Source organism: Maylandia zebra, linkage group LG15 (genome assembly GCF_041146795.1).
Source record: "Maylandia zebra isolate NMK-2024a linkage group LG15, Mzebra_GT3a, whole genome shotgun sequence".
Classification (NCBI taxonomy): domain Eukaryota; kingdom Metazoa; phylum Chordata; class Actinopteri; order Cichliformes; family Cichlidae; genus Maylandia; species Maylandia zebra.
The window spans coordinates 38,732,228-38,758,143 of record NC_135181.1 but is presented as its reverse complement, the minus strand read 5'-3'; the positions used below and the strand labels follow the sequence as shown (position 1 = coordinate 38,758,143).

At 41.9% G+C, this 25,916-nt stretch overlaps 1 protein-coding gene across 1 annotated transcript in view; it reads right to left on the bottom strand.

The window, feature by feature from the left end:
* Positions 1-460: 460 nt before the first annotated feature.
* Positions 461-25,916, bottom strand: part of LOC101481091 (arf-GAP with coiled-coil, ANK repeat and PH domain-containing protein 2) — a 49,716-nt gene continuing 24,260 nt past the window's right edge. The window contains exons 7-25 of the mRNA XM_076874393.1: positions 25,263-25,307; positions 24,213-24,308; positions 20,703-20,777; positions 19,451-19,462; positions 14,839-14,951; positions 14,312-14,363; positions 13,247-13,347; positions 12,981-13,086; positions 12,525-12,733; positions 11,657-11,726; positions 11,388-11,482; positions 11,028-11,230; positions 10,276-10,377; positions 9,634-9,726; positions 9,222-9,454; positions 8,453-8,562; positions 8,250-8,360; positions 8,100-8,161; positions 461-3,633 (exon numbers count right to left, since the gene is read on the bottom strand). Of these exons, the coding sequence (XP_076730508.1) occupies positions 3,554-3,633; positions 8,100-8,161; positions 8,250-8,360; positions 8,453-8,562; positions 9,222-9,454; positions 9,634-9,726; positions 10,276-10,377; positions 11,028-11,230; positions 11,388-11,482; positions 11,657-11,726; positions 12,525-12,733; positions 12,981-13,086; positions 13,247-13,347; positions 14,312-14,363; positions 14,839-14,951; positions 19,451-19,462; positions 20,703-20,777; positions 24,213-24,308; positions 25,263-25,307 (1,968 nt within the window). The 3' untranslated portion in view covers positions 461-3,553. The remainder of the gene's footprint in view (positions 3,634-8,099; positions 8,162-8,249; positions 8,361-8,452; positions 8,563-9,221; positions 9,455-9,633; positions 9,727-10,275; positions 10,378-11,027; positions 11,231-11,387; positions 11,483-11,656; positions 11,727-12,524; positions 12,734-12,980; positions 13,087-13,246; positions 13,348-14,311; positions 14,364-14,838; positions 14,952-19,450; positions 19,463-20,702; positions 20,778-24,212; positions 24,309-25,262; positions 25,308-25,916) is intronic.

The following is a 25,916-nucleotide window of genomic DNA, read 5'->3' as shown; positions in this document are numbered from 1 at the left end:
CGACAGGAGCGGCATCTGGTGTGGTCTTCTGCTGCTTAAGCCCATCGGCTTCACAGTTTAACCATATTGCGTTCAGAGATGCTCTTCTGCATATCTTAAATGTAAGAAGTGGCTATTGAGATTGCTGTTGCCTTTCTAGAGCCATCTACTACCACTGACTGGATACTTTTTCAGACCGTCCCCTGTAAAACCCCAGAGATGGTTGTGCAGAAAAATCCCAGCAGATCAGCAGTTTCTGACACACTTGGACCAGCCCCCCCGTCACCAACAACCGTGAGTGGAATTTAGGATTGTTGTCTAGTTTGATTTTAAAAGGAAAGTTTTTTCTTTCTTCATGAGCAGGCTGTGAGTTAAGAAAACCTCTCTGTCGTACAATAACCTGTTAACAGTGTCAAACGGCTGTTTGATGATTTTAATGAAGTCAAATGAAGAACTCAAAGTAAAAGAACCAACACTGAGCTGAATCCTCAAGTCTGTATGTATTGAAATCCTTCCATATTACAGGTATAACGTACAGTACATGTATATTGGTGTACAGACAGGCAATTTAAAAAAGGGGGCTAAAATTATTGAACGATACAAAGAACAGCATATACAAAAGCTTATTTAATGATTCAAGTACCTTTAACTTTATACTTCAGTCCTCTGGAGAATTCAAAAGCATCTGTACAAAATGTACAAGAATTGTATCCCAAGTTTCATCAGCCCCAGGTTTCCTCTGCGATTAACATCTGACTGTATGTCGTGTAACTTTCAAAGTGAAGTGCAGGAGAAGCGAGGAACACAGAAACTCACAGTACAAAACTTCCATCAGTGAAGTTGCAGAAGTCGAATTTGAAGATTTCACTGAACTCAACCGGAGGCGTCTAAACTGGATCCATCGGGTTAATGTCTCAGCTCAACACACGAGAGGACGGAAACAACAAATGTCTCACAGCAGGTGCATTACTCACTAACACATCCGGTTACTCTGCATCGCTCTGAGTTTACAGGTCTGTCATTTTCAAAACATTCCCAAAAACCTGCTAACAAATTTCATTGAAGGGTCGGTGTAGTTTGCTCCTAATTAGCTATGAGAGACTGTGTGCACCATTTACATGTCTGAGTAAACCTCGGCCTCTGTGCTTCAGCGACAGCCGTTCAGTGGATCTATATTTAATCTCGTCTTCTGTATAGTTAGAGGCAGGAAACAGCACAGTGCTGAATCCAGCTGGTCTGAACACGCACACAGCAGATTAATTGGACAGAAAAGCACTGATATTGCTTATAGATTCATCCATGAAATAAGAAGATGCTCATTTTCAGAATTTTTAGTTTTCTGCTGCTTTTTAGTTACGCTGTCAGGGGCAAATGTGTACTTCCCAATGAGTTGCCGAGCGGTTTCTGGCAGTTGTGAGTTGAAATTGACCACAAATGCGTATTATATAAAGTTGCTTTGGTTGCTAGCGGATTGCCACAGTTGTGGAAGTCTGCACAGCAGATGCTAAGTACTTTTGAAGTGGTAGTAAATCTTGAAAAAAGTCTGACCAAAATAATGAAACGATGATAAGTCAGTGGTAAGGCACAACTTCCATATCTAGTTTGTGTCGCACTTTTTCGAGCTTCACTAAAACTCAGCGGTGTTTGCGGATGACTGTACACCGCCCATGCAAACTATAGGCGACAACTGCAATCTACTAGCAACCAAAGCAACTGCAAGGAGCTATCTAATGCCTTTGCGACCGCCAACAGCGACTCATCAGCCGGTCAGAGAACTCACATTTTTCAGTAACGACCAAACCGAACAGCAACCTTGCACAGAGGAAAAAACAAAGCCAACAGTTGTGCGTTGATTGCACTGAATTTTTTGGTGTCAAAGACCAAGCGTGCAATACCCTCAACCTTTAGGTGACCACGTGGGAGGGAGCGTGTCTCCAAAGAAAGCCGGGACACGGACTGACTGCATTCGCTCTCAGACAGATTGCTGAGAGTTTGCAGATAACTGTTGATACAGTCAGTCTGCAGCGGTGAGGGCGACTCATCTGTGATGCACATCTTTACAATAGGAAACTTGACTCACCTGGTCTAAACCGGTTGTACCGTGGTTATATTCCTACATCAAAGCAAGGCTGATGAGCACCTGCGTCATTTTGCAGTTAAATTGCCGTCCTGCAGCAACTACATCGTTATTTATGGAAGAATTACTGCTTCAAATTTAAGCGATTTCATGCAACTGCCAACGTGACCTCATTCAATCACAAACTGATATCAGACTGACTCCAGCATCTTCTTCCCGTCCTCAAAGCTACACCTATTTCAAAGGCAACAAGTTTATTGCACAGTCGCAGCAACGTTTTTGGTACAGCCACTGTATTTTGTGTGACTGCAGCATTAGATACATTACAGACAACTGCTAAGCTATAAAACACATTTTACCGCGCGCTGCTGTCGTCTTATTAAAGGGCTTGTATAACGATCGATAGCCGACTGGTTTACAACAGCAGGAGGATGTTTTGTTTTTCTGACGAGCTGCTGTGAATGTCGAGCCACTCGACTATGGCAGGATTGACCAGCATTAACTGTTTTCTTTTAGTTTTTCATGGATCTACTCTGGGAAAATGCCATTATGATAAAAACAGCGTTACACTGTCACACCGACAAACACCTGGAAAATTATTGACCCATAAAATAAAGCGTTGCCTGTATCTACACAGTGAAATCATCCCAATAATGACCGATGGTTTTTCAAACCACTGCAGGTACTTGTGAGAAATTACATTTCTAAAAAAGAAAAGCATTTAAAAATCAAGTCAAATCAACTATTTAACCTTACATGTGAATTCATTCTGGGTTTGCTGCTGTCAGAGATCACTGTACACTTCAAAGCCACCATCCAAACTGGTAGACGTCTGTGGTGATTTAACATAAAAGCATACGGACACTTATACACTTACTGATGATTCTCTAAAGAAAAACTTACATTACAAAAAATGCTGCAGCTCATTAAAAGAGTCCCAATGAAAAGCAGAAGCAGTTAACAAAAAGCATGAAACAGAGCCTTTAAAAGTCTGCCGTGGGCTTACTTCTCTGTGCAGCTCTGATGCACCACAACTTTAACTTTATTAAAAAAAAACAATAAGTGTCCTTCACCGTCACAAAGTGTGACAGCAAACATTTAACTCAGTCAAAGTAAGCGACAGCCTTGACGGCATCTTTACATTCAGTCTGAGTGTAATTATCATTGGATTTAAGACTATGTGAATCCTTCCAAAGGCGTTAACACTGTACCATTTACTTACTGTTATACATCCTATTAACATGCACAGTTTAAAAATAAAAAAAATCCACTGTTGAAGCTCTCCTTCAATTGAACGAAGCACTCGCCTTGGTGAAAACGAACTGATGAAAGGGAGCTTTGGCTACATTAGATACGGTCGCTGGCTTTGATGGGCCGTTTCTGAATGAGTGTGAATGCGAAGTGGACATCATTCCAACTTTTGTTTTTGTGAAAACAGCCCTTCTGACCGCGGGTGGACGGCGCTCTGCAGCGTCACGGCCGCTGCGAGTCGTACTGCTAGTAGCGGTTCAGCTTGTCTGGGTCATTGGAGGCCATGTGGGTGAAATCCTGGAAAATGTCCTGGTACGTTTCATCTCCTGTAAAAACACGGGGGAGAAAAGATGTGAGTAACAAAACTTTTTTTATTTTCTTAGGAAACAGTGTAAGACCATAGACTGTATATCAAAGATGGACATTTTGACCTTTAAAAAAACAAAAACAAAAACTAGATAAACAAACAAAAGGATTATAATTTACAAAAATACATCATTTTGTAATTAATAAGATTTAAAACTAGCGACTGGTCACTTCTGTACAGTAGTATTTTTTGCAACCAGAAGGGTCGCCCCCTGCTGGTCATTAGAAAGAATGTCGGTTTAAGGTACTTCCACAAAGCAGTGAATTTATGCTTCAGAGTTAAATCTGCACCGCCTTAAGATACGGCTGTGAAGTAATGAATCCTTCTTTGAAGACCACTTTAAGTCCACTCCCTGGGGGGGCGCACGTGCAGCTGGTGCACTGTAAAGTCCCCGTTGGTGAGTCTGTGTGGTCACAAAAAACAGAAACGTGGCATCCCCACAGACCCTTGCGGTCCAATCTATATCGCTCAACGTCTGTGTTAAATCTAGCCGTCAGTAACCTGAAGAAATGCATCTGTACATCGTGTTAAAGCAGCTGCAACGATATTTATTGGCCTGTTCAGTACAGTAAATTCCTTCTGTGCATTTGCTTCCACTTTTTCCACCAGAGTTTCTTTTTTTTTTTTTTTATTCATCAGTGAGAGAAAAACAATTATTGCCTCAATATAACTCGCAGATTTCAGTAAATCCCTGGAGGGAGACTCAGAAACTATTGCAATGTGAATGAGGAACAAAAAGTCAAAAACGTAAGGAACAAATATGTTTGCCAGGATTTTATTTGTTTCTATTGTAGCTGGCACCGTATCTAAAAACACAGAGTTACTGTAAAGTAATCACAACATAATCCCCGAGCACAGGTCTGAATACTGGCAATCATGCCGGCCACTTGGTAGGCTTTACAACGATTCACCAAAGTCGTCTAAATCAACCACGAAACCCTACGCTGTAACCTGACGTGCCTCTCCCTAGAAATGCACTGTGATTGGCCCGTTTAGTACCATCCTTCCCTCCTATTCACATCCAGCTATTTCTTCTGTCGTTGTATCGCAAATCAAATGAAAGAGAAACGATCAATTCAGCAAGAGAATCTTAATTGCCAACGTAGTGGCAACAATGTTACCCCGAACACAGGTGCCACTTAAGTGGTTTTTGTAATTTCCACGTTTGCAGTTCCACTTTCAGCCTCATCATCGGCCAGTTATCGCAAAGGTACAGCCAGACGTCTGCGAGCCTGCCTGTTTTTGTGACTCCAGCTGCACAGACTCTACATAGGACTCAGACAGAATTATGGAAATTATGTACATCTTTTATATACAGTCTATGACAAAAACACTTCATTGTAGATACGTTTAAGAAGGAAAAAAAACTGTTTACTGGACTGCTCATAACTTATGTTCACTACAAACTAAAGTATTGACGGAGCTGCATGAAATAATAAATCCTCCATCTCGTATCTTCTGCTGTAGCACAAATGTTTTGTTTCCTGCGTAGAGGCAGGTGTTTAAACAATGTTCACAAATAGCTGAACCTTTCCCCATATTCCCCTTCATATTCTGCCAAAGTCTTCAAGTTGTCAAGACTACAGTGATCATAAACCCCAATGCCCTCATTGTGCAGATGTAAAGCAGGTAAAACATGCACAGAGTTTCATGCAAAGTGGGGAGGGGGCTCATGCAGCGACAGTGTCATCAGTGTCAACAAGAGTGAAAAAGAAAAAATAATTAGCCATACCTGTTAAGAGTGCTGGCGTGGTTGCGAAATATGAAACAGAACAATGTAGAGGGGAGAAAAGAGGCGAAGGACAGAAGAAGCAAAAGGCAAATGTTTGAGGAAACAGTCAGCGAGGCCCTCGTTAGCAACGGGACACGGACTCGGAGAGAAAAGACAGCCCACAGACAGCAAGTTTGTTTCATCAACAACTGTATTGTGTTTAAAGTGCAGGAGTTTATGTACAAAAATACAGTTGTGTTGGCCTCAGCACCCCAAAGAAAGAGAGAAAAGAAGAAAGGCACAAACTCTGGGGAGGAGAGTGAGAAAAGCAAAATACAAAAAGTGACAGAACAGATTTACACAAAAGAGAACGTGAGAGTGTGTTAGGAGGAAGAGAAGAAAATTCCACCTTAATCAGATCAGTGGTTCTCAGTCGGTTTTAAGGGTAAATTTCTTGTTTTGGGGGGTTTTAAGAACACGACATGATGTTGTAAAAGAATAGTATTTAAAAACATCGTAAAATTATTTTAAAAAATCATTTAAATGCCAAGAAATATTAAACCGAGAACCACGGCTCTGCACTTCAAACACTCGAGTCAAGAGAACTTCTTTTAAAGAGAAAAGAAAAGGAACAGAGGACTGATGAGGTCACCTCTCCCTCACATTCATTAACCCTGAATATCCCTCATCACTCTCAGCACTCATCAGCTGATTGGAGGGTGCTGATGAAGAGGCGCTGGAGTACCAAACATGTTTTTAAATCTCCTTTTCTGCTCAACACAAACATCCTCTTACAATCACTGCTAACAAACCTGCTGCTGACCTGTTCGGCATCAGCAGCAGTTTCTAAATCAGTCTCTATCAATAACCATTAAATAAACAACAACAAGACAAAAGAACTTCTAGTTATTTGTTGTAAGGTCCAAACAGCTACTAACAGTGCATCTTCCTCCAGCTGTGCATTTCGCCCTTAGTGTAAACGCTCCGTTCTTCGAGAAGAAATGAGCTCAGCCCTCCTCTTCCTGTGTGTCAGCACACACAAATGAATAAATCCTTTTGCTCCACAATCGCACACAAACATTTCATAGAGAACTACTAAACACCAGATCTCTAACATCCAGGGACATCCACACAAATCAGCGATTAGAAACGTTGCATTGACGCTCTGCCTGCAGCAGGGGGCGCTGCTCTTTCAGTGACCGTTTCATCAAAGTGCTTTGGCGCCCTCCGAGCAGTCGGGGCAACATGAGAGAGACGATGTGGGATGAAACTGGGGTACAGTTCAATCGTTCATTGCCTGTCAGCAAACCTCACCCTCCTCTCCGTCTACATTCATTTTGAAAACCTAGATTGTTTTACAGTTTCTTTGCTTGTTTTTTTTTTAAATAATAAAGCTCCCATAATGATTAACGTGAATATAAGCCAGGACAAGCAGGCGATCAAAAGCTATACATGGTTACATGTGGATACGTTTCTAGACTATTGCACTATTGCTGCTTGAAATGTACCACCTTCAAATCCACTAACATTCAGGACGATTAGTGCAAGGGCTCTAAAAGTCCTTTTGTCTTACAATTCTGGATTTCCCATGATTATGGGCAATGAGCAAGCACACTACAACCAAGACACTTAAAAGAAAAGTATGCGAACACAAGAGTCCTCATGGCACTTACTGCTGTGCAACCAGAGTCACTCTAAAAACATCATTTACAGCATGTACAGTAAGAATACCTAGACTTACTAGAGTCATCTCTATAAAAGAAAACTGCTCTAAAAACATCTGTCATGTAACACCAGAAAGATGCGTCATTAAATAAGTAAACAGGACTTGACAAGCAGTTAAGACTTCAAATAAGAACCATACAGTCATGGGAAAAGGTACAGCAGTTGCATAACCATTAACAGGAAGGTGCATAAATGACTTCTGAAAGGTCAGTTGGAAAGGAAAAAAGATTACAGACACGCCTCTCACGACGATTTTAAAAAGCATCATTCAAAAAGTCTTGATTATTGCCAGATACTGTAGTAGAAACTGCCCTCCCTCTGAGGTCTGAGTGTCACTGGATACTGGTGGCAGTTACTGGGCAGATTTATTTATTTTTTTATTTATATATATATATATACTTTTTTTTTTTTGCAAAGATACTGTGACTGCTGGCAGAAACACAACAGGAATTTAAAAATAACAATTACTTTAATCAAAACAAAACAAAAACCTACCTTCTAATCACCTCTAAAACCGAGGAAAAATATTTTTGTGCTATCAGTAACTTGACATGAGTAACAGTCACTTAAATGGAAAAGGTGGATGTTCCAGTTTGGAACAAAAACTAATACTGCCCAGAGTCGATGGCTTTAACCCTGCCGCTGAGGGACAAGGTGCAGAGCTGGTGGAGCACCTGGCAGGAAGTTGTAACAGCAGGACACACGAGCACAGCTGGCAGAGTTAGGCTCAGCTCACTTAAAGGCCAGTGGATTAAATTCCTCTCAATAAAGAAATCGCCCAAATTTTTAACAATACCCCTGAGAATGGATGATTGGGGGTGGTGCTCTTTTAAGTCAGCTGACCCCAACTCCGACACTTTATGTTTCCTAGGCGTCGTTGGCTCAACACGCAGCGGCTGGTTATTCAGATTCATCCAGCTGCAAACTAATAAACTCCTGCATGCACTTCCTGTACTGCATCTCGGTGGGGCTGTTGGAGTTATATTGACCTGACTGGCTGTAGGGCCCCTCCGCCTCCCGCATCTCCTCGTTCATCTTGGCTAGTCGCAACCTGGGGAGCGAATAAAGAAACAGGGAATTAAAGGTAACAGCACATCTCAATCCACTCTGTAATCTAAGATTAGTACCACGACACTCACAGGGTGACAATGTCTGCGTTGGCCGCCTCCACCGCTATGGACAGCGGTGTTTTCTCCTCAATGTCTGTAGCGTTTTGATTCGCTCCTCGTTTCAAGAATAAACACACTTGCCTGCAACGGAAATGCAAGTTGTTTTTTTTGAGTGTAAAACATAATCCGCGTTGCATTTGTAGTAATAAAGGTGGGGAGAAGTGGAAACAAACCCCGTGTGTCCCAGCATGGTGGCATGATGGAGGGGTCCTCGGCCCTGAGCGTCCTGTTGGTTCACATTCGCTGCATTTTGGAGCAGAAACTCACAGGTGACCAGAGACCCCTGAAATTTACAGGTGTTTATAATGACACATGCCTTTCTTTCAAGAAGCACAACACATTAGGTCTAGATTTGTTTTAATTCACACACTATGCTTTTAACAGGTAAACATGGAGGAGTATAGATATTAGTATCTGCAAATGTCTCAAACCCAAACTAAAGGAAAGCTGGATTAAACTAAACAGGTGTGATATCGTTTCCATGAAGTCAAATGCTCGAGTAAATAAGAACGTCTCTGTAATTTTTAGATAATACTGGCGTTCATCACTGCTACCCTGCAGGCTCCTAGTCGATGCATGTATGGCATTAATATCCAATTTCTAGGTGACTTCCTTCTTGAGTTATCGTACAAGATATTCATAAAGCTTGACCTTAAGATCGATGTTCAGTGAGATTCTAACTCCTCACAGATTATTAAGTAGATATTTAGTAAATCGCAACCCCCAATCCCGCCCACTCTGCAGGCAGAGGAGCCTTTTACGACCGAGAGGAAAAAGCTACGAGTTTATTATTTGGCTGAAACTTGACGCAGACATCGAAGACAGGCAACACTTTATTTCATCCACCTGTGTGACATAAAACTGGTGAAAAGGTTTTAAATCTGCCAACCACTGAGTTTAGCGATGTATCGTACCAAGCTGAATTACTGTAGCCATACTGACCCCCTGCACTGCCATGATCAGCGGGGTCCTCTTTTCCTCCTCCGTATTGACCCAGTTGACCTCGGCTCCGTGGGCTAGCGCCTCTGCCATGTCCGGCAGGCTGCGGGCGCAGGACGCCCAGTAGAGCTGAAGACCCGGGCTGTACTCCTTGGGTTCATAGAAAACCATCTCCTTACAGGGTGACGGAGGAGGCAGTGTGGCGGGCATGGGCATGGGTGGAGTCTCAGCGGGTTCTGAAAATGAGAAGATGGGTGTGAGCGAAGTCAAAGAAATTTTCCTTCTAACTGAAAAATACTATACCTTCTACAACACGCCTTACAACACAAAGCATGTATGATTGCATAATGCCCTATTTCTCTCTCAGAATCTCAGCGTCTCAGCACAGAAGAGAACAGAGGTGAGTGCGTCTTACCTGCATCTGCCAGGCTGTCATTGGAGGGGGTGGTGGCCAGCATCTCCCTGCTCCCATCAGCACTGTTCTGGATGCCGCTGTCTGCACTTTTTACTGTAAAACAGAGTCTGAGTCACTGCTTGTAGAAGAACGTGAAGATATTTGCTGAGCGTATGAAATAAAAGGAGCACTCTGCTACTGCTGCTTGTTTCTGGCAGTGGAAAGTAACTCTTATCAGAGCTTGTTTGTAGCCAATCAATGTGTTCGGCCTCTCAAACTTATTTCAGCCTGATTAACAGAAACAGCAGGTGTTCCTAATATTTTTTACTCAAGGTGCCGACAGTGTGGGAAGAGAAAGAGAACCGGATGACAGATCCCCGCCTTCACCTTAAATTCCAGGTCCCTAAAAACCAAAAATATGACACAGATATATGCGAAAATACCAACACACTAAACAAAACCATGTGTGAGAAACACTCCCCACCCCTCAGTCCAAAAGAAAAAATGCAATACGGAAAACGTGACTGGATGGCTCATTAGCACGGTCCGTATGAAGAAGGAAATGAGGAGGATGAAGAGTTGTTAGTCCTCAGCCCAACGCCGTGACTTCAAATGGACACAGGGGATGGAAAGCAAGCGAAACACTAAGCATTCAGTACTTACTGCTCCTGAGCTTGGAGGAGGTGTCAAAGTAGGAGAAGAGCGAGTCAAGCTCGTCAGGACAGAAGAGAGAGTCCCGGCGGGCCTCGGCACCACTGGCAGCAGCTACGCAAGGGATGATGGGAGTTTGGAGAGCGAAGGGTGTAAATTGAGTGGCAGGGTGGGGTTATAGGGAGAGGCAGTCAGGGCAGGGGTTAGTTCGGAAGCACAGAACAGCCAGAGGGGGAGGAAAGGACAGAGAGATTTAGGGAAAGGGGAAAAGCAGGGTGGAAGCACAGACAGTTAGACTACTGGCTCGGCTGACGCTGGAAGAGACAGACTCTACGGAAAGCAATGGGAGGCAAAGAGAGCCGAGACATACGCTATTCACAAAGAACATGCAGTATGCCGATGGGTGGACACTTCTTCATGGTAGGAAGCGTCGCACAAGCAAATCCTTCTTCGTGTGATGTATTTATTTAGTTTGTTTGTTTTTACTGGAGAAAGTTCTGATTCTGAGGGAGAAACAACCAAACTCTGAAATCAGATTAATTAATTTTGTTTGGGTGCTATAAAAAGAAACAAATTAAAAGATAAAGATACATTTAAATGAAAAAGAAAACAACATGTTAAAAAAAAAAAAAAAGTATAAAAAAATATTACAAAATATGTTTTGGAGGCAATGATCCACTAACAGTTCGAATCCCGAGGCTTGCAGCGAAGCTAAGTGTCGGTTTAAAGCTGTGTTTCTCATTTGATATATTGATATTACTGACCTGACTGCCCTGAAGCATTCGAACCAGGTCGAAGTTTTGGTGTGGGTGGAGGCGCTTTTGGTGGCATGTGCTCAGAGTTGCCGCTCAGCCTCTTCTCCTGTTTGCTCAGAGAGACCACTTTGCTGCGAAGCTCCTCGTCTGACGGCCGGCGTACAAATCGACGATCCACATACTTGGCTTTGATGTAGGCCTCGACCTCGTGCCTGTGAGCGAACCAGAAAAACATTTCATTTATGAATGAAGTGAAAATGAAAGTTGGCCGTCAGTGAGTCATAAGTACAATTTACTAGGAAACAAAATAGGTTACAAAAGCAATTTTTTGGTCTGAAATTACAAGCATGCTCTCTTGTAACTCGGTACCTCGGATCTCCCGGCTGTGGTTTTCTTGCTCCAAGCTCCTCTCGCCGAGCTTCATAGATCTGGTTGATTACTTTGTTGCCCAGTTCACACATTAACTGGAAAACATGTAGATTAACATCAGTGGACTAATGTTACTCCAGCCATATGTTACTCTTCCTGATCCTTAATGGATTTTATTAAAAGGCAGAGTGATAACAAAATAAAAACTGTGTGTGTAACCAAGGCAGACCATTCATGTGCATTTGTTTGTAAACCTTCTTCTTACTCACCTTTAGCAGTTCTGGTTCCCAAGTGTCCAAAGTCAAAGAACGAACCTTGGAGAAATGCACTCCCAGACTCCTGTAGGTGGCAGAAGCAGGAAAAAAAGCAAGACAGTGTCAGCTCTGTGTACTTTAAATTGTGAAAGCGATAAAATGTTTTTGTTTTAGCTTTGTGGTGAAAACTGTGGTCTCACATGTTCACTCACAAAAACCCATGCACAGTATGGAGAGAACAGATTTACAGACAACACAGTCCCACTGTCTGTGAAATATACAAATGCACGTAGTGGGAAAGGAAAAAAATGTTTTTGATGTGTCCTCTAACAATCTTACTAAATTCACACAAATCAGGAAAATTGCAAAAAGGCCCAGTGTATTTTTGGGTTGGTATCCTTGATGATCAATGCTGTACCGTGAAAGCGTGGGAAGCGACCTGACGCTTTTTATCTATATTAAACTTTAATTACATTTACCCAGGAAAATAATTAAAGGTTATCACAACATCTCAGTTCACACACCAGTGAGTTTACAGTTCAGAAACCCCTGAAGACATCTGTGATCCCGACGGAGGATTTTATATACTGGAGCCAACATACTTTGCATAACTTCTAGTTTTCACAGACCTAACATGAACTCTTAATGAACTGCATTCCTGCAGTGTGGTAGACAAATAAATAAAATGTTCCAGAAATGTCCAGGTTTTCTTCTTTTTTAACTTCTTTTAATTTTCTAAGCAATTAAAAGTTGGTTACTTAAGAATTTGATATTTTCCTTTAATCCTTTGTTATGTTTTGCTTCATCTTTATGTAAGAAGTTGCTCACAGCAATAATCAAAGAGCTGTTATAAGGATTTGCTTATGAAAATATAGCATTGTACCTGTGGATGCCAGAGCACTGTATACACAGGGTGATGCCCAGGTTGATGCTGGCCCAGCGGGGCTCCGGCTGCCCACAGTCGCAGCAGCAAACATTGCCTGGGATGGCCAGGACTTTCTGCAGGGCACTCTCTCCTTTCAGTGATCTCTCCTTTGGCTCCCCTCCAGAGTCCAGGCTCCCTGTTGATGTGGACGACTTCCTATCCAGCTTCTGACAGGAAAGAAACGGGGAAGGCGCACAGACAAAAATAAAGGACAAAGCAGACGTATTAAAATGAGTAAATAAAAATTGATCTTCAGGGGAAAAAAATGCAAGAAGCAAACAGTCAATGAAAAACTCTGTTATTTGCATAAATCTACACAAATAAGTGTTGCAAAATTAATAGAAATCCTGCCACATTAGTTTTGAGTCAAAAGACTTTGTATCTTGGCTTTCTGGTGTATGTGTGGGTTTTTACCTCACTGTCATCTCCCTTGTCGCGGAAGGCGGTGGCGATGCTGTTCTGGACAGCTTTGATCCAAGCCTGTCGCAGCTTCTCGGAGTCTGCCTGCATCATACAGCTCCTGTGGGGGCAGACAAGCGTCACACAGCTGCTGTCGGCTCAGAGCAGGATTGTCGGCACCAGAAGGCGGGTAGGCTGGTGCTCCACCTTGCCACCTTTTTAAAAATACTCATGTGCTCATTAAGCTGACAGAGGGCGTAACGTCACTGACTCAAACCTACTTGGTGGGTGACACGACTTCAAAACAGAAGCGACGCTCTATGTCCTCGCAGTGCTTGACTGTGCATAGCCTCAGGTCTTCTACCACCACTGTAGGGTTGTCCTGCAGGCACAGCAGAGGGACTTACATCCAGCAACAGGCGCCCACTTCTTTTACCACAAAGGTTATTGTTCGCAGAACTATATTGTCCAGTTTCCTTAACATTTTTATTAAGTTGGTAGTGACAAGTTCTGTCGCACTAATAATAATTACAGTTGGGGTTATTTTGTTGTAGCATGATGCAAAGCGCAGAGTATGTAACAAAGCCCCAACTGCTCTTGCTCTTTTGACTTTGGTACTATAATCTGGGACAAAACTAAATGTTAGGCCTCTGTGACACAAGTCTCGAGGCCGGTCGGCAAACACCTGGCAACCACAGGCTGCTAAGGACAAATTTGCTGATTGGAGAGTGGTTGCTGGCAGTCACCAGGTGAAAACAGCTGCATGGAGGTATATGGTGCTGCGCTGAAACCTTCCTTGCAATTGCCTTGGTAGCTAGCACACTGACCTGTCTGCACACATGCACCAACTCTTCACTGAGCAGCAGTGAAACTTTGAGACTGTAAGCCTTCAAAATAAAAGTTGTGTCTCATAGCTGCACCCAGCATGTTTACAGAAGCACGACTCTTCCTCGGTTTGCTAAAGCTCAGTGACTAGTTTTTGGTGCAGCACCCTCTTTCTGATCAATTTCATTAGCAACATCCAGCAACCGCTCTCCAACTGGTCATTGAAAAGATTTTTTTCCCTAGCAACCTGTGGTTGCAGACTTGTCTCTAAACCTGTGTGGTTGGAGAGTTTTCATATTCTGACAAGGATAAATGTACATAAAGTAGAGATTCATTTAAAAAAACAACTAAACTTTTCCAGTATATAAGAGGACTTTATTGTGAGCTCTTTCTATCAAACACACAGAAACCAGGCGCACAGCTGTGCCGTCCAGTTAAAAATACACAGAGAGATGTTTGTGCTGGAAGTCAAACGCGTGCATGACTGTCATGGTGGCCGTGCAGAAAGTCACTTGACATACCTTAAATTTCTTCTGGTAAACCAGCTGATTGTTTTGGATGGTGAACCAGCGCCTGAAAGAAGATCACAAGTTTATTAGAAGATAAAGTCACATGCAAGTGATGCTCCTAAAATAAGACGCTTTGATATCTTCTGATGTGGATGAGAGAGAGTAATCCTAAGGCATGTGAACACAACACACACAAAGACAAACTATGGTATTCTGCAAAAGTATATGTTGGTTTGATTCATAACATGTTTATATCCACTTGGGGAAAAAATGGTCAAGAGGAAGCAAAAACTTGAGTCTGTATGTTCTCGATTTCATTTGTGTTGATTTACAGGAATTAAAACACAAAGATGACAAGATGAATGGAAATTCTTCCAAATTATTAACACTTCCTGTGAATCTTAGCTAGCTTTACTCTGCGTCTGTGATTAATAATCATTCTTAAAATGCACTTGAAGCTTTTCCTAGGATATCAAAGTATATAAAACTCTGCAATCAGTCCAAAGGAACCACTTCAAAATAAACTCTATACATTATACCTATTCCATGTCTTGAAGGCATTGCTGGCCCTCTTAAACAGATAACCCTCCATGGCGATGCCGTTGTCTGTATCCACATTGTACTCCAGCTTTGTGTCGTCATTCGAGAAATCCTGAAAAATAATAAGGAAGGAAGAGAGGAAAGCAAACAACTGAATTAAAACAGGAAAAAACACATTAAATCTTCTGATGCTGGTGAGTTCCTCTTGTTTATCTATATCAGGGTTTATCTGTATAAGCTAAGTGAGTGTCACGGCCCCGCTGACCTGACTGACGATTCGCGAACCAGGAAAGACAAACAGCAGCCACAGCGTACGAGCACAGGCCAATAATCTATAGCTACCAATGCAATGTAATGTAATGCTTGAGAAAGAAACCTAAGTGAAAAAAAAGTGTGTCGAGATACACCGTATTTGTTAACAATTAACAAAAATCCAGCAACAAGGCAAACCAACATTTGTTATTTAAAATACTGGAGACACGCAGAAGTATACAAAGCAATAAACGTGGTGTTATGAAGCTTTTATTGCATAGCTTCTTACAGCAGTAGTGACGCACTGCTCTTCAATGTGTAACGCAGGAAAAAAAAACAACCTGTCATGCATCCCATCTCTGATTGACTCTCAGTCGTACGTGTTGTCATGTGACTGCCCTCTCAGTCTGGCTTTAACTACCAGAGCAGCTGCCACACTCCTAACACCCTCCCAGCTTTCTCAGCTTCAGGTGACACCGGACACCAGAAGCATGCGCGTGCGTGTGTGTGTGTGTGTGTGTGTGTGTGTGGACTCATTTTACATCAGGTGTCACCGTCTCCAAAATCAATTACAGCTCGATACATCAAGATCTGTTACTGTGGCGAGCTGGGGACTCATCCTCTCTGTTGTCCTTCTAGAAAGATCCACAGTCTTTTTTGTAACTCAGACTTAACTCATTCAACCTGCATTAGAAAAGCAGTCATCGGCTCTCAAGCTAGTTGAAGCTTAGTTGAAGCTAGTTGAAGTCTTTCTTATCTGTTTTGAAAGTAAGTGTGTGTGTGTGTGTGTGTGTGTGTGTGTGTGTGTGTGTGTGTGTGTGTGTATATATATATATATATATATATATATATTTATTTTCTGTACGAGTTGTTAAGCAACTTTAAAATGTTTTTTTTTTTTTCCCCTTACATACCTAAATCTGGGTTTGGGGTTGTGACAAAACATTACATTACAAAAATACAGCACAAAGCTACAGCACCATGATAATGCTGGAAAGTGTTGACACAGTGGGTCATTTCAGCAGTTATCAAATGTCACCTGACCATCGCAGATGTGTCAGATGCATTTCCAGAGAAACACTTCTTTATAGGAATTATTTAACATTTCAGTTTCCTAATATCATTAGTTAATTAGTCTCATTAAAAAAACAAAAACAAACAACAAAGGGATGAACGTCGGGGTGCCAAACATACACAAGTAAATTTATACTGGAGAAAATAAAAGTAAAGACCATGAAAACTTGTGAGTGTAGTAATCTGTTTTTTTTCTAAAAAATACCCATTTTTGCTTCCATATTCCAGCTTTAATAAAATAAAAATAATATAATATAACCCTTTAGTTCACACAGGGTACAATCAGGTGTTTTCTGTTATTTTGTTTTGCTTTGTTTTATTATATTTCCTCTTTTCACTGTCTTAAGCCGTTCTAAGCATACACAGGTTCACCTCATTTAGTTGTCATGTAATTAAATAAGTAAAATTGCTATAGCCATTAATATCTGTGAAACCATTTACCTGATTTGGAATGTTTAAAGAATATTATGAATATTATAAAATTATGTAAAGCTATCAACAAAATATCTATGCCTGACCTGCAAGATTGTGGTTTCTACAGGGCTTCAAATCTGCTGTCAGAGACTTCATTCTACATTAACTTTTGGTAAACTCCTGAGAGTCCATATTCATAGATTCACAGTATCAGATATTACTCTAAAATATCTGAAGCACCTAGCTCAAGCAGTTTTCTAAATAAGGGAATTTTGGCTCCTCAAAAAATTGCTGCAGGAAAAACATCTAAAATCTGCCGTTATTCCTTCCTCTGAAACATTTATATGATTAAACTAATGACAGCAGGGACCAGAAAATTTAAAAAAAAAAAAAAAATCCTACTAAATCTGATTCATTCCTCTGGATTTTTTTCAAGGAACATCTGGGATTTTCAGGAGCAAACACTGAATGATCCACGAGTCTCTCATGGTAACTTCCTGAATGTACAACCCCTGTTACAGCCCAGAGATGTAGATGTAACCCATGAAAAATATGTCCTATTCCATGTTGTACCGAAAGGATATGCACACATGCACACACACAAACACACTGGCAAGCACAATTTTCCAGCACGACATACACTGGAATGAGTCGAGTTATTTTTGTGCACAAGGGGAACAAAACGTGTCTGCGTTTAGTTTCTGATTAGGGACACAATGGAAAGTCCAGGCATTAATAAATCCCCGTCTTCCTGAAGGTGGGACAAAATTTAAGTCCCATAACTTTTAACAATTATTCTTTAAACTTCAAACACTAGAAACAGCGGCCCCTAATTTCAGCTTGATGTGTGGTGGCCGTCACCCACACATCAAACAAATGCTACAAATGTTACTATTAAAGAATGACAGAGTTTCAGCTGCTGCTGTCACGTGAAAAACTTTCCAGTTCTTGGTTTCAACTACTGGTTGAGAAACCTGACGTGACCACTTCAGCTTGGGAAAGTATCGTCAAACCCATGACATAAACCTAAAAACAGGTAGTGGCTGAAACAAAGCTCATAGGCGCTTGTTCTTAGTTCCTGATTTTAAATATATTATCTAAGAAGTAAAGAAAAAAAAAGTTATGAAAAACCGCAAAACAAAACAAATATGTAGAAAAGAAAAAACCCCGGCATTAAACCAGAAGACTTCAGTGACGCAGACACTGACAATAACGATGACACATCAGAATGAAACGAGCTGCATTAGCAACACTAATGCATGTGCTGCACTTCAGAGTAAGAAAACAGACAGAGATGCAGATAAACACTGTAATGAGGTCCTGCAACGCATGCAGGGGAGGAGATGAAAGGCCGAGAATCGATGCATTGACTCTACGTACAGAGGTCGACCTCCAAGCGCAAAAGTTGCTGTAGTCTGGTAAAAAGTGGAGCTCTGTCACCTCCTAAAACACCACACACAAACACACAGCGAGAGAACGACACACAGAGAGAAGAACATTGCTTTTGCTAATGCTAACACAGAAGAATCGGTCACGGATGTAAGTGTAAGAAGCCACAGACACAAACGCATGCTTTACAAGTTCTTATCGGATGCACTCACCAGATACCAAACGTAGTGAAAGCGACTGAAAATCCTCATTTTCCCCAGATTATTGCACACAAATCAATTTGAATGTGTGTTTGCTTACGTGCGTCTCTGTGCAGCATCCCAACAACAGAAGCTACCTGAAGCAGTGTGGCCTGTCTCGTCAACAAACCCTCGCCACCTCCTCTCCTGTGGCTGTGCGTCTATCAAAACCCCCGTCACAGCCTCTGCTGCTCCTCCTTTAAGTGAAGGTCACCAGTGTGTCTGTGTGTGTCTGTGTGTGTGGCTCTTGTGACTGCTGGGTTAGAATAATCAAGTGGACCACGCAGAGGAGTTCGAGCATCAAACATTTATAGTGACTACAGTTTAACACTCAGTGCGCTCAGCTTTTCCCCTCGCTCTTTCATCTCCCTTGGGTGTGTGTAAATAAAGTAGCCAGTCTTTCAGGCAAACTGAATATCTGTAGCATTTGACCCTTTAACATGAACTGCAACCAATAAATAAATAAACGTCTTCTGTAAATGCCGGCTGAGTGTAGGCGTTTCTTGCACAGCTGTTACAACTGCAGTCACTTGTTATTTGCTCACTCTATGAGATAAAACAGACATCTTCAGCCCATCTCAAGCTTTCATGTAGCTACTGAAACATGCATGTCAGTGCTTCGAGTTATGCACACATTAGCAGAAAGGAAGTATCATAAGCACAACCTCAGGACCCCCCTGAGGACTGAAGCCTCCTTCCACACATAATGATGGGAAAGGATTTCAACTGAGATAAAAGGCAGTTACCAGTAGCAACGACTCATTTTCTTTGGCAGACATCAAACACATAATTCAATTCACCAAAAAAAAAACTATTTTAACTCCTGAGTAAATGTCTGGTTTTAACAAAGTTGGGGAGCAAAAAGTGAAGCGCGGGTGTGAAAGTCAGAACTACTACTCAACTTCTTAATCCCATAGATCTGACTCCTGCAACAGCAGATCAACAAGCGTCAAGTCAGGCCTATATTTGATTTAAGTACAGTGGCCTATCTTATCAGACTAATGTCATGTTAGGGATATTTAATAAAGAAATACCAGCTCTAGAGGTTCTCTAAAGATATAGTGGCTTTTATCAGTGCGCTTTACTTCATACAAGTGTACTACACTCTGCAAATAACAGAACCTTATTCAGGATGACAAAATCATGTGCATGTTGTCAAAAAAAGCTATTTTCACTAAAACGATGTGAGCTGAAGATTACAAAAACGCACAGTGCAGGAAAAATGAAGAGAAACACTGCTTACCTGCAGTGCAGCCTGGAGGGAGTAGAAGAAGAGAAGAGGAGGAAAAAAGAGCAGAAGCACAAGAAAAGAAGAGACAGTTGGTTAGGAGTGTCCACGTACAGCCAGACAAGAGAGCAGGGTGGGAGCCAGACCGCATAAAAATAGCATCTAGATAAATTGAGGGAGGTGAAGTGGGGGATAGGTGCTCAAGGACAGGCGGGAGCTGGCACACGTACCATCAGTGACTGGGTAAAACAGGAAACAAGGATAAATAATGAGACTGAGGGGACAAAAGGAAAGATGGAAAAAAAGGATGTCAAATGAAAGACGGGGCAGAAGAAGCTTCGCACATGCAGAGACTGAAACGAAGGTCACTGACAGGCAGACAAATGAACAGAAGCCCAGCAAACAACAGCTGGGTAAGGACACAGGCAGTCTGGAGTTAATGATGCTGTGGGATGTTCAATTAAAGTTAAGAGCAAATTTACTGCCACCACATAATGTAATATAACAACCCACATCCTGTCGAGGTTTTTGTCTGCTGTGGGTTTGTACTCTGCTATCGGAAATGCTTTCAAATAACAAGAAAAATACTAGGATTAAAAGCTAAAGAGTTTAAAAATAAAAAAAGATCTCATTTGAGAAGCTTATCTTTACTTTTGCCAAATTAACAAATTATAGGAGAAATATGAAAAGCATGACTCTGGACAGAGACGCCGAAACCAAACCTTGTTTGTTTGGAAATGGGTTTCCGTAAGCTATCAATATTGCACGGGTGTGTGGCTTAGATGCTCCACAGGGATCACCTTACACCTGAGGGTGGAGTCCTACCTCCATTCATTCAAATGATAAACATGTTTCTATAAATAAACCAGCATATTAAAGTTGTTTTGGGAAGAATTCACTTTTTTTAAATTGACTCCAACTCCAATTATAAATCCAATCTAACCATTTTACTGACCAAGATTCGCAGCAGGCCTGTTAGAGCTGTAAAGGGCAAGAGGTAAGTGTAACCGCTCGATCACAGGGCTCTACCTCAAAGTGTTTTGATACATTTCCCCCAAATGTTCATATTTGTACATAAGTTACCCTGAGAATAAGCCTGGACGCCTTCACTTGTCATTCGTGCTTTTCATTCACATTAGTGCAGCTAATTATGGTGTTCTGTGGATTGAAGGTTATTTTCGTGAGCAAGTGCTGCAAACATTTTTGCACAAAATTGAGGGAACAAAATAAATAAATAAATAACACCAGATTTTGAGTGTGTTCGCACCTTTTGTTGGATGGTGGAGTGCTTCTGCTCCATGTCCCTCTTCTCTTTGGCAGCATCCACCACCAGCTGGTCCAACTGCAAGAGACAGAACAACCAGTAAGCCAAGCACACCGAGCCGACCGGTGACAAGCGTTTCATTCAAAATGACAAAACTAAACACTAATTAAGAAAAATATCTATTTATTTCGAGTTAAGGAATGAATGATCCAGTGCCACCACATCTTTAAACTGCACCTAAAAGGTCGCGTGAGCATGCGTGCGTTGATGATGCTAACGCCACTTTCCACGGGCCAGACCGAGAGAAACATGCTTTTTCTCCTCTAACCAAAATGTACTCCTCTGAGGAGAAATTAGACGGGAGATGATTAATTCTCTTTGTCCCTGTGAGCAACCGACACATGTGGAGAGGAAAACAAAAAATCTTTTGAGCTGTGAAGGAAGAAACATTTTTTTCTTTTTCTTAAAGGCTTCAGTGAAGCTCTGGAGGTCACTGGGTGATGCCGAAAATATGCCAGTTTGCCTTGCAGCACTGAAATTCTGCTCTGTGCGTCTTTATAGTCTGTCGCCGCAACGTGACCTAAATTGGCATCACCAGCCTCAAAAACAAAAGATTCAGTATGTGATTGCAGGATATAAGGGCGAGCGGGGTTCAAAGTTTCATCAAGCAAATTTTGCAGCAATTTTCTGCTTTGTATCAATAAACTAGATGGAAATTCATACATTTGTTTCCTTTCTTAAAGCAGAGTATAATAAACGTGTGGTTTCTTTTACAAAATACACACAAACGTGTTACTATCACACAGTTTCAGAGACGCTTTGAGGGAGCTGCGTGTTTTGTTGTGCTCAGAGAGGAAATGGGTGGATGGCTGAGCAGCAGGCTGATAACACAGATGGGAAATGTTTTCCCTGTTGCCTCTGCAACAACTAGTCCGGTCCGCCTGGAGCTCATGCCATCTATCGAGGCCTGTCTTTATTTTCAAAGATGCTTCTGTGCGTAGCTCTCCTCACATTTTGTGACAGTGACTCATATTGCCTTTAACATCTTATCTTCTCAGGCCGAGACAAACGTTTGTCTCTACTAACATCAGTTCGTCATTTACGGACCACAGCCGTCAGATTAAATCACTCCTGACATGTAGCTGCAATGACAACGTCTGTGATTCATGGAAACGATATGAAACATCTTTCTGAATGAGCATTAAGCTCACGTGTGTTTGATCCTGAGGCTCTGTGTCACGGAAACATGAAGTCAGCAGTACATTTATGTCTAGAAGCAGCATTACGGTTTCAACTAGCGGTGGAAAAGCGGCATGTTTGACACGAATCACTGTGAGCTGTCAACCGAAGCCAACAAAAAGAGAACATCAGCAATATCAATTCAAACTCTAAGTCATGTGATCTTGATTTCACCTCCCTGTGAAGCTACTGTCTACACACCAGCTCACATTTTCAATAAGTATTTAAGTCTTTGGTTTTCATCCTCCTCTGTTGTTCCATTTTTCATTTTTTTAAGTTTCTAAACGTTTCCAGGTATCAACGCCCCCCCGCAGCTGCTTTTACTCCAGCTCAGGGTTTATTCATCTTTCTAATAATTTACTCGCACTCTTGATGACTTTCTCATAGTTTAGAAGCATCGCGTCATATTATCAGACCTGTTGGCAGCTCCTCCACACCTCCCGGCACAGCCTCTCCACCTTCTTCAGCTTCATGATGGAGGTATAATGCACCGTCCACGGCCGCTGCTTTCTTTAGCACGGCCTTTGATCTTCCTCTCCTTCTGGTTTGTGCTGCCCCAAATTCAGCACGACAGGCTTGTAATCCACAGCACAGTTAAGCTCTTACTTGTTCATCCACTTGAAAACAAACCCTCTGTCTCTTTCCCCCCTCCCTCTTCAGGGTCTTTTTCAGTTCTGTCCTTTTTTCCCCTTTTCCTCACACAACACTCTCTTCTCTCTCCGTCGGTCTTTCGAGTCCATGCCTTTCTGTGCTTCTTCAGTCACATTTAGCTTCAAGAAGATTACACTCTGCCTCTTATCCTTTCCTAAAATCTGCTTTTCAAAGAGGTCCAGCCTTCCTTCGCTTCTCTCTCTTCTTTTTTTCTGTCAATGAGAATTTTCCAACTTCAGAACACAAGGGTAAGAAACCACACGCTTCTCTCCAACCCAATTAAGAGCTGCTGAATGGGCTCCTCAGATCTGGCTGTCAAAAAAGTCCCCCAAAAAATCCACACTGCATTTCCTTCTTTCACAGTTTGGCTATACGTTCAACAAGCTCCTCTTTTCGCTACTGCTCTGCCTCTTGTAACTGCACTCCTTTCTCCTTGGTCCTGGTCCTGGTCTGCTGCTTCAGCCTCTGAGCAAACAGCCTATATATTCCACAGCCCTGCTTCTTTCACTCAGCTGACTGTCAACCCTCCGAGTCCAACTGTGGGAAAACCCATTCCAGCTCACAACCTTCTTCCTCATTCCCGCTAAATGTAAAAGCTTCACTGTGATTACAATCTTCAAGTAACATTCAGGCTCAGAGGAAGGGCTTTGTTTATGAGAGGATGCACACAGACACACACGAGGGTGGAAACTGAGTTGACGAAAGTACTGCAGTACACACAAACCCACACATATACACGGACGAGATAGAAACACAAACACAGAGGGAGAAGAGTGGCGACCTCAATTTGCAGCTGAACTTATGGTTGGGCAGATGCCAGCATTTTCGCATTGTCATTACCAGAAATACTAGTTTAAAAATACACACACACACAAGTTAAAATGAAAGGTGACAACAAAGCAGATGAGCATGACAACAATGTGAAGAGATGAGTTTCAGAGTAAAGTGTTGCAACATCTCCAGAGGCTTGGTAATGAACTAATCATTTGATTCAGGTGTGTTGATCTAAAACCTGGAAGACACCGGCCCTCGAGGCCTGGAGTTCCCCACACCTGCTCTAATGGAAAAAGAAAGACAAGCAAACCTGTTTCTTTAAGCACCAGTTTCACTTTAGCCAATTAACGCCAATCATAAAAATGTAAATGCAGGACCGCATGCAGATAAACTGAACAGAAAAAAAAATAATGTAAATATTAGTCTTTCCCTCATAATATAAAGCGTTTACTCTTTACAGTGCACTGTTATGTAAACTTGGAAAGCAATTATTCTGCTGCTCTTCTAAAAATAACATCACGAGTTTACGATATCTTCCAATTAATCAACAGGCGTGGCTGAGCGACGAGCACTGCAGTGGATTCGTTTTATGCAGAGCATCAAACTAGAAAGAATAAAACCAAAATAGCAGCGAGCTGTACGTACGCTGCGCAAGCCGAAGGAACAAAAGGGAACAACGGCAGATAGATATATTTATGTACAAATATGAGCGCCTTTTTAACTGTGGCTGTGTGTTTGGATCCATCAGTGTCTGAAAGTCCTGGAAGATTTTTATATTTGGATACAGGTAACGTAGGAACACACCAACCCTAATTATGGGTGCATGTGTGTGCAGAGTGTAGCCTGTACCTGCCCTCCCAGCTGTTTCATAAGAGGCTGCAGTTCACTGAAGAGGTCATAACCTTGGTGGAAAAACGTCAGATGGGCGTACATGAAGGACAGCATCTATAAAAAAACAACAACAACGTGTTTATTAAAACACTTAAGAGGAAGAAGGGTCTTTCCATCTCCATTCATCAAATTTAAACAGAAAAAAACCCCAAGTGACCATCACAGGTTTGTCTTTCTACTGGAAAAAGCTCATTCTTAATAGGAAGCATGCAAAATTTCCCTACTGTAAAAGGTCCCTTAAAATCCTTTGTCTAAAAACACCCGTGTCACATCCTACAGCGTTCCAGCATCATTTTTTAACTCTCCCTTGAACACCAAGTAGGAGTAATCATGGTTTCTCTTTTCTGAACTGAGCAGTTTCTGTTTCAAGCCTGCTTCAAAACACAACGACTGGCTGTGATTTCTCTCTACAGCTTACCAGGGCTACCCTTGGAAAAACCCGGACTCTATACTAATAGTCATCAAACACCAGCTTTATTGATATATCTCGAGGCGTTAAATCTCATCGTTAAGAGTGCAGGAGAGGTCCTCAAATAATGGAGGGAAAGAGCTAAAGGAGGCATTTTAAATTTTCATTATCTAGAAAACTATCTGAGCTCAGTCCTTCGAAATCATTTAGGCCGAATATCTCATCTTATGGCTCTAAGAACTAAGGACTATAATGAGTTAACACAGGAATATTTGGATGTATTTGTCTGATCTCTGACAGCAGATTAGGAGGCCTGAAAAAACCAAAAGTGTACAGTCAGGGGACTGAGAGTTTATTTAATGATAATGAAGCTTACACATGAAAACACATTTTCATCTGTCTTGCTCCTTTCACTCAGAGCAGGTTTCTGTTAATATTACATGTAACATTTGGGATTTTGATGAGTCATTTTCCCAACATGAATCTTCCTACTTGAATTTTTCCAGGCAAATCTGGTCATGTGGGAGGCAGTTGATGAACTGAGAGTGAACGACCCAGAACAGAAAGCTCATTTCATTTGAGAGAACGAGTAAACTTACTGATTTTAGGATCTCCGACCTTCTCTTGGACTGTAGCACGTTTATCTGAAAGTTCATAAAAACCAAAACAGTGAGAAGTAGGGATTATTATGAGAAAATATCTGGGACAATGCGGTATATGACAGAAAAATGCAGAGAGAGAGTAAAAAGTGGAGTGGAGATGGGGGGGAAAGTCTTAAAGAGCGTGAGACAGAACAGAAAATGAGACGAGCTGGTGGAGATGAAACAAAAAGAAGTGCCTGAGAAAAATCAAAGAAAGCTGACAGGCGTGAAATGACTACTACTGAGGCTGGATAAAATCGCACCATCTCCCTCAGCATTAATAGGCAGCGTTTCATTATGCCAGCAGGGGGAGCCCTCTGCCTCATGTTTAGGGATGTGGGTTGAAGCCTGTCTCACTTTTCATCTTTGCCTCATCGCCTCCTGTCTCTCCGTCTCCTTCTGTGTGTGAATGTTTGTGAAGAAGGCTCTGCCATTCGTCCAGACTAATTACCGCCGTCCTCATCTGGCCTTGGATTTTCTCATAGCTTAATGCTGCAGAGCAGGGATGTGTTGTGGTGGAAGGCCAGCTTCAGAAGTAATCCCACACTTCGCTTCATACTTCTGAATTAACCTAAGTCCAGCGGCCCCTTTTTGTTTGTGTAGTGAAAACAG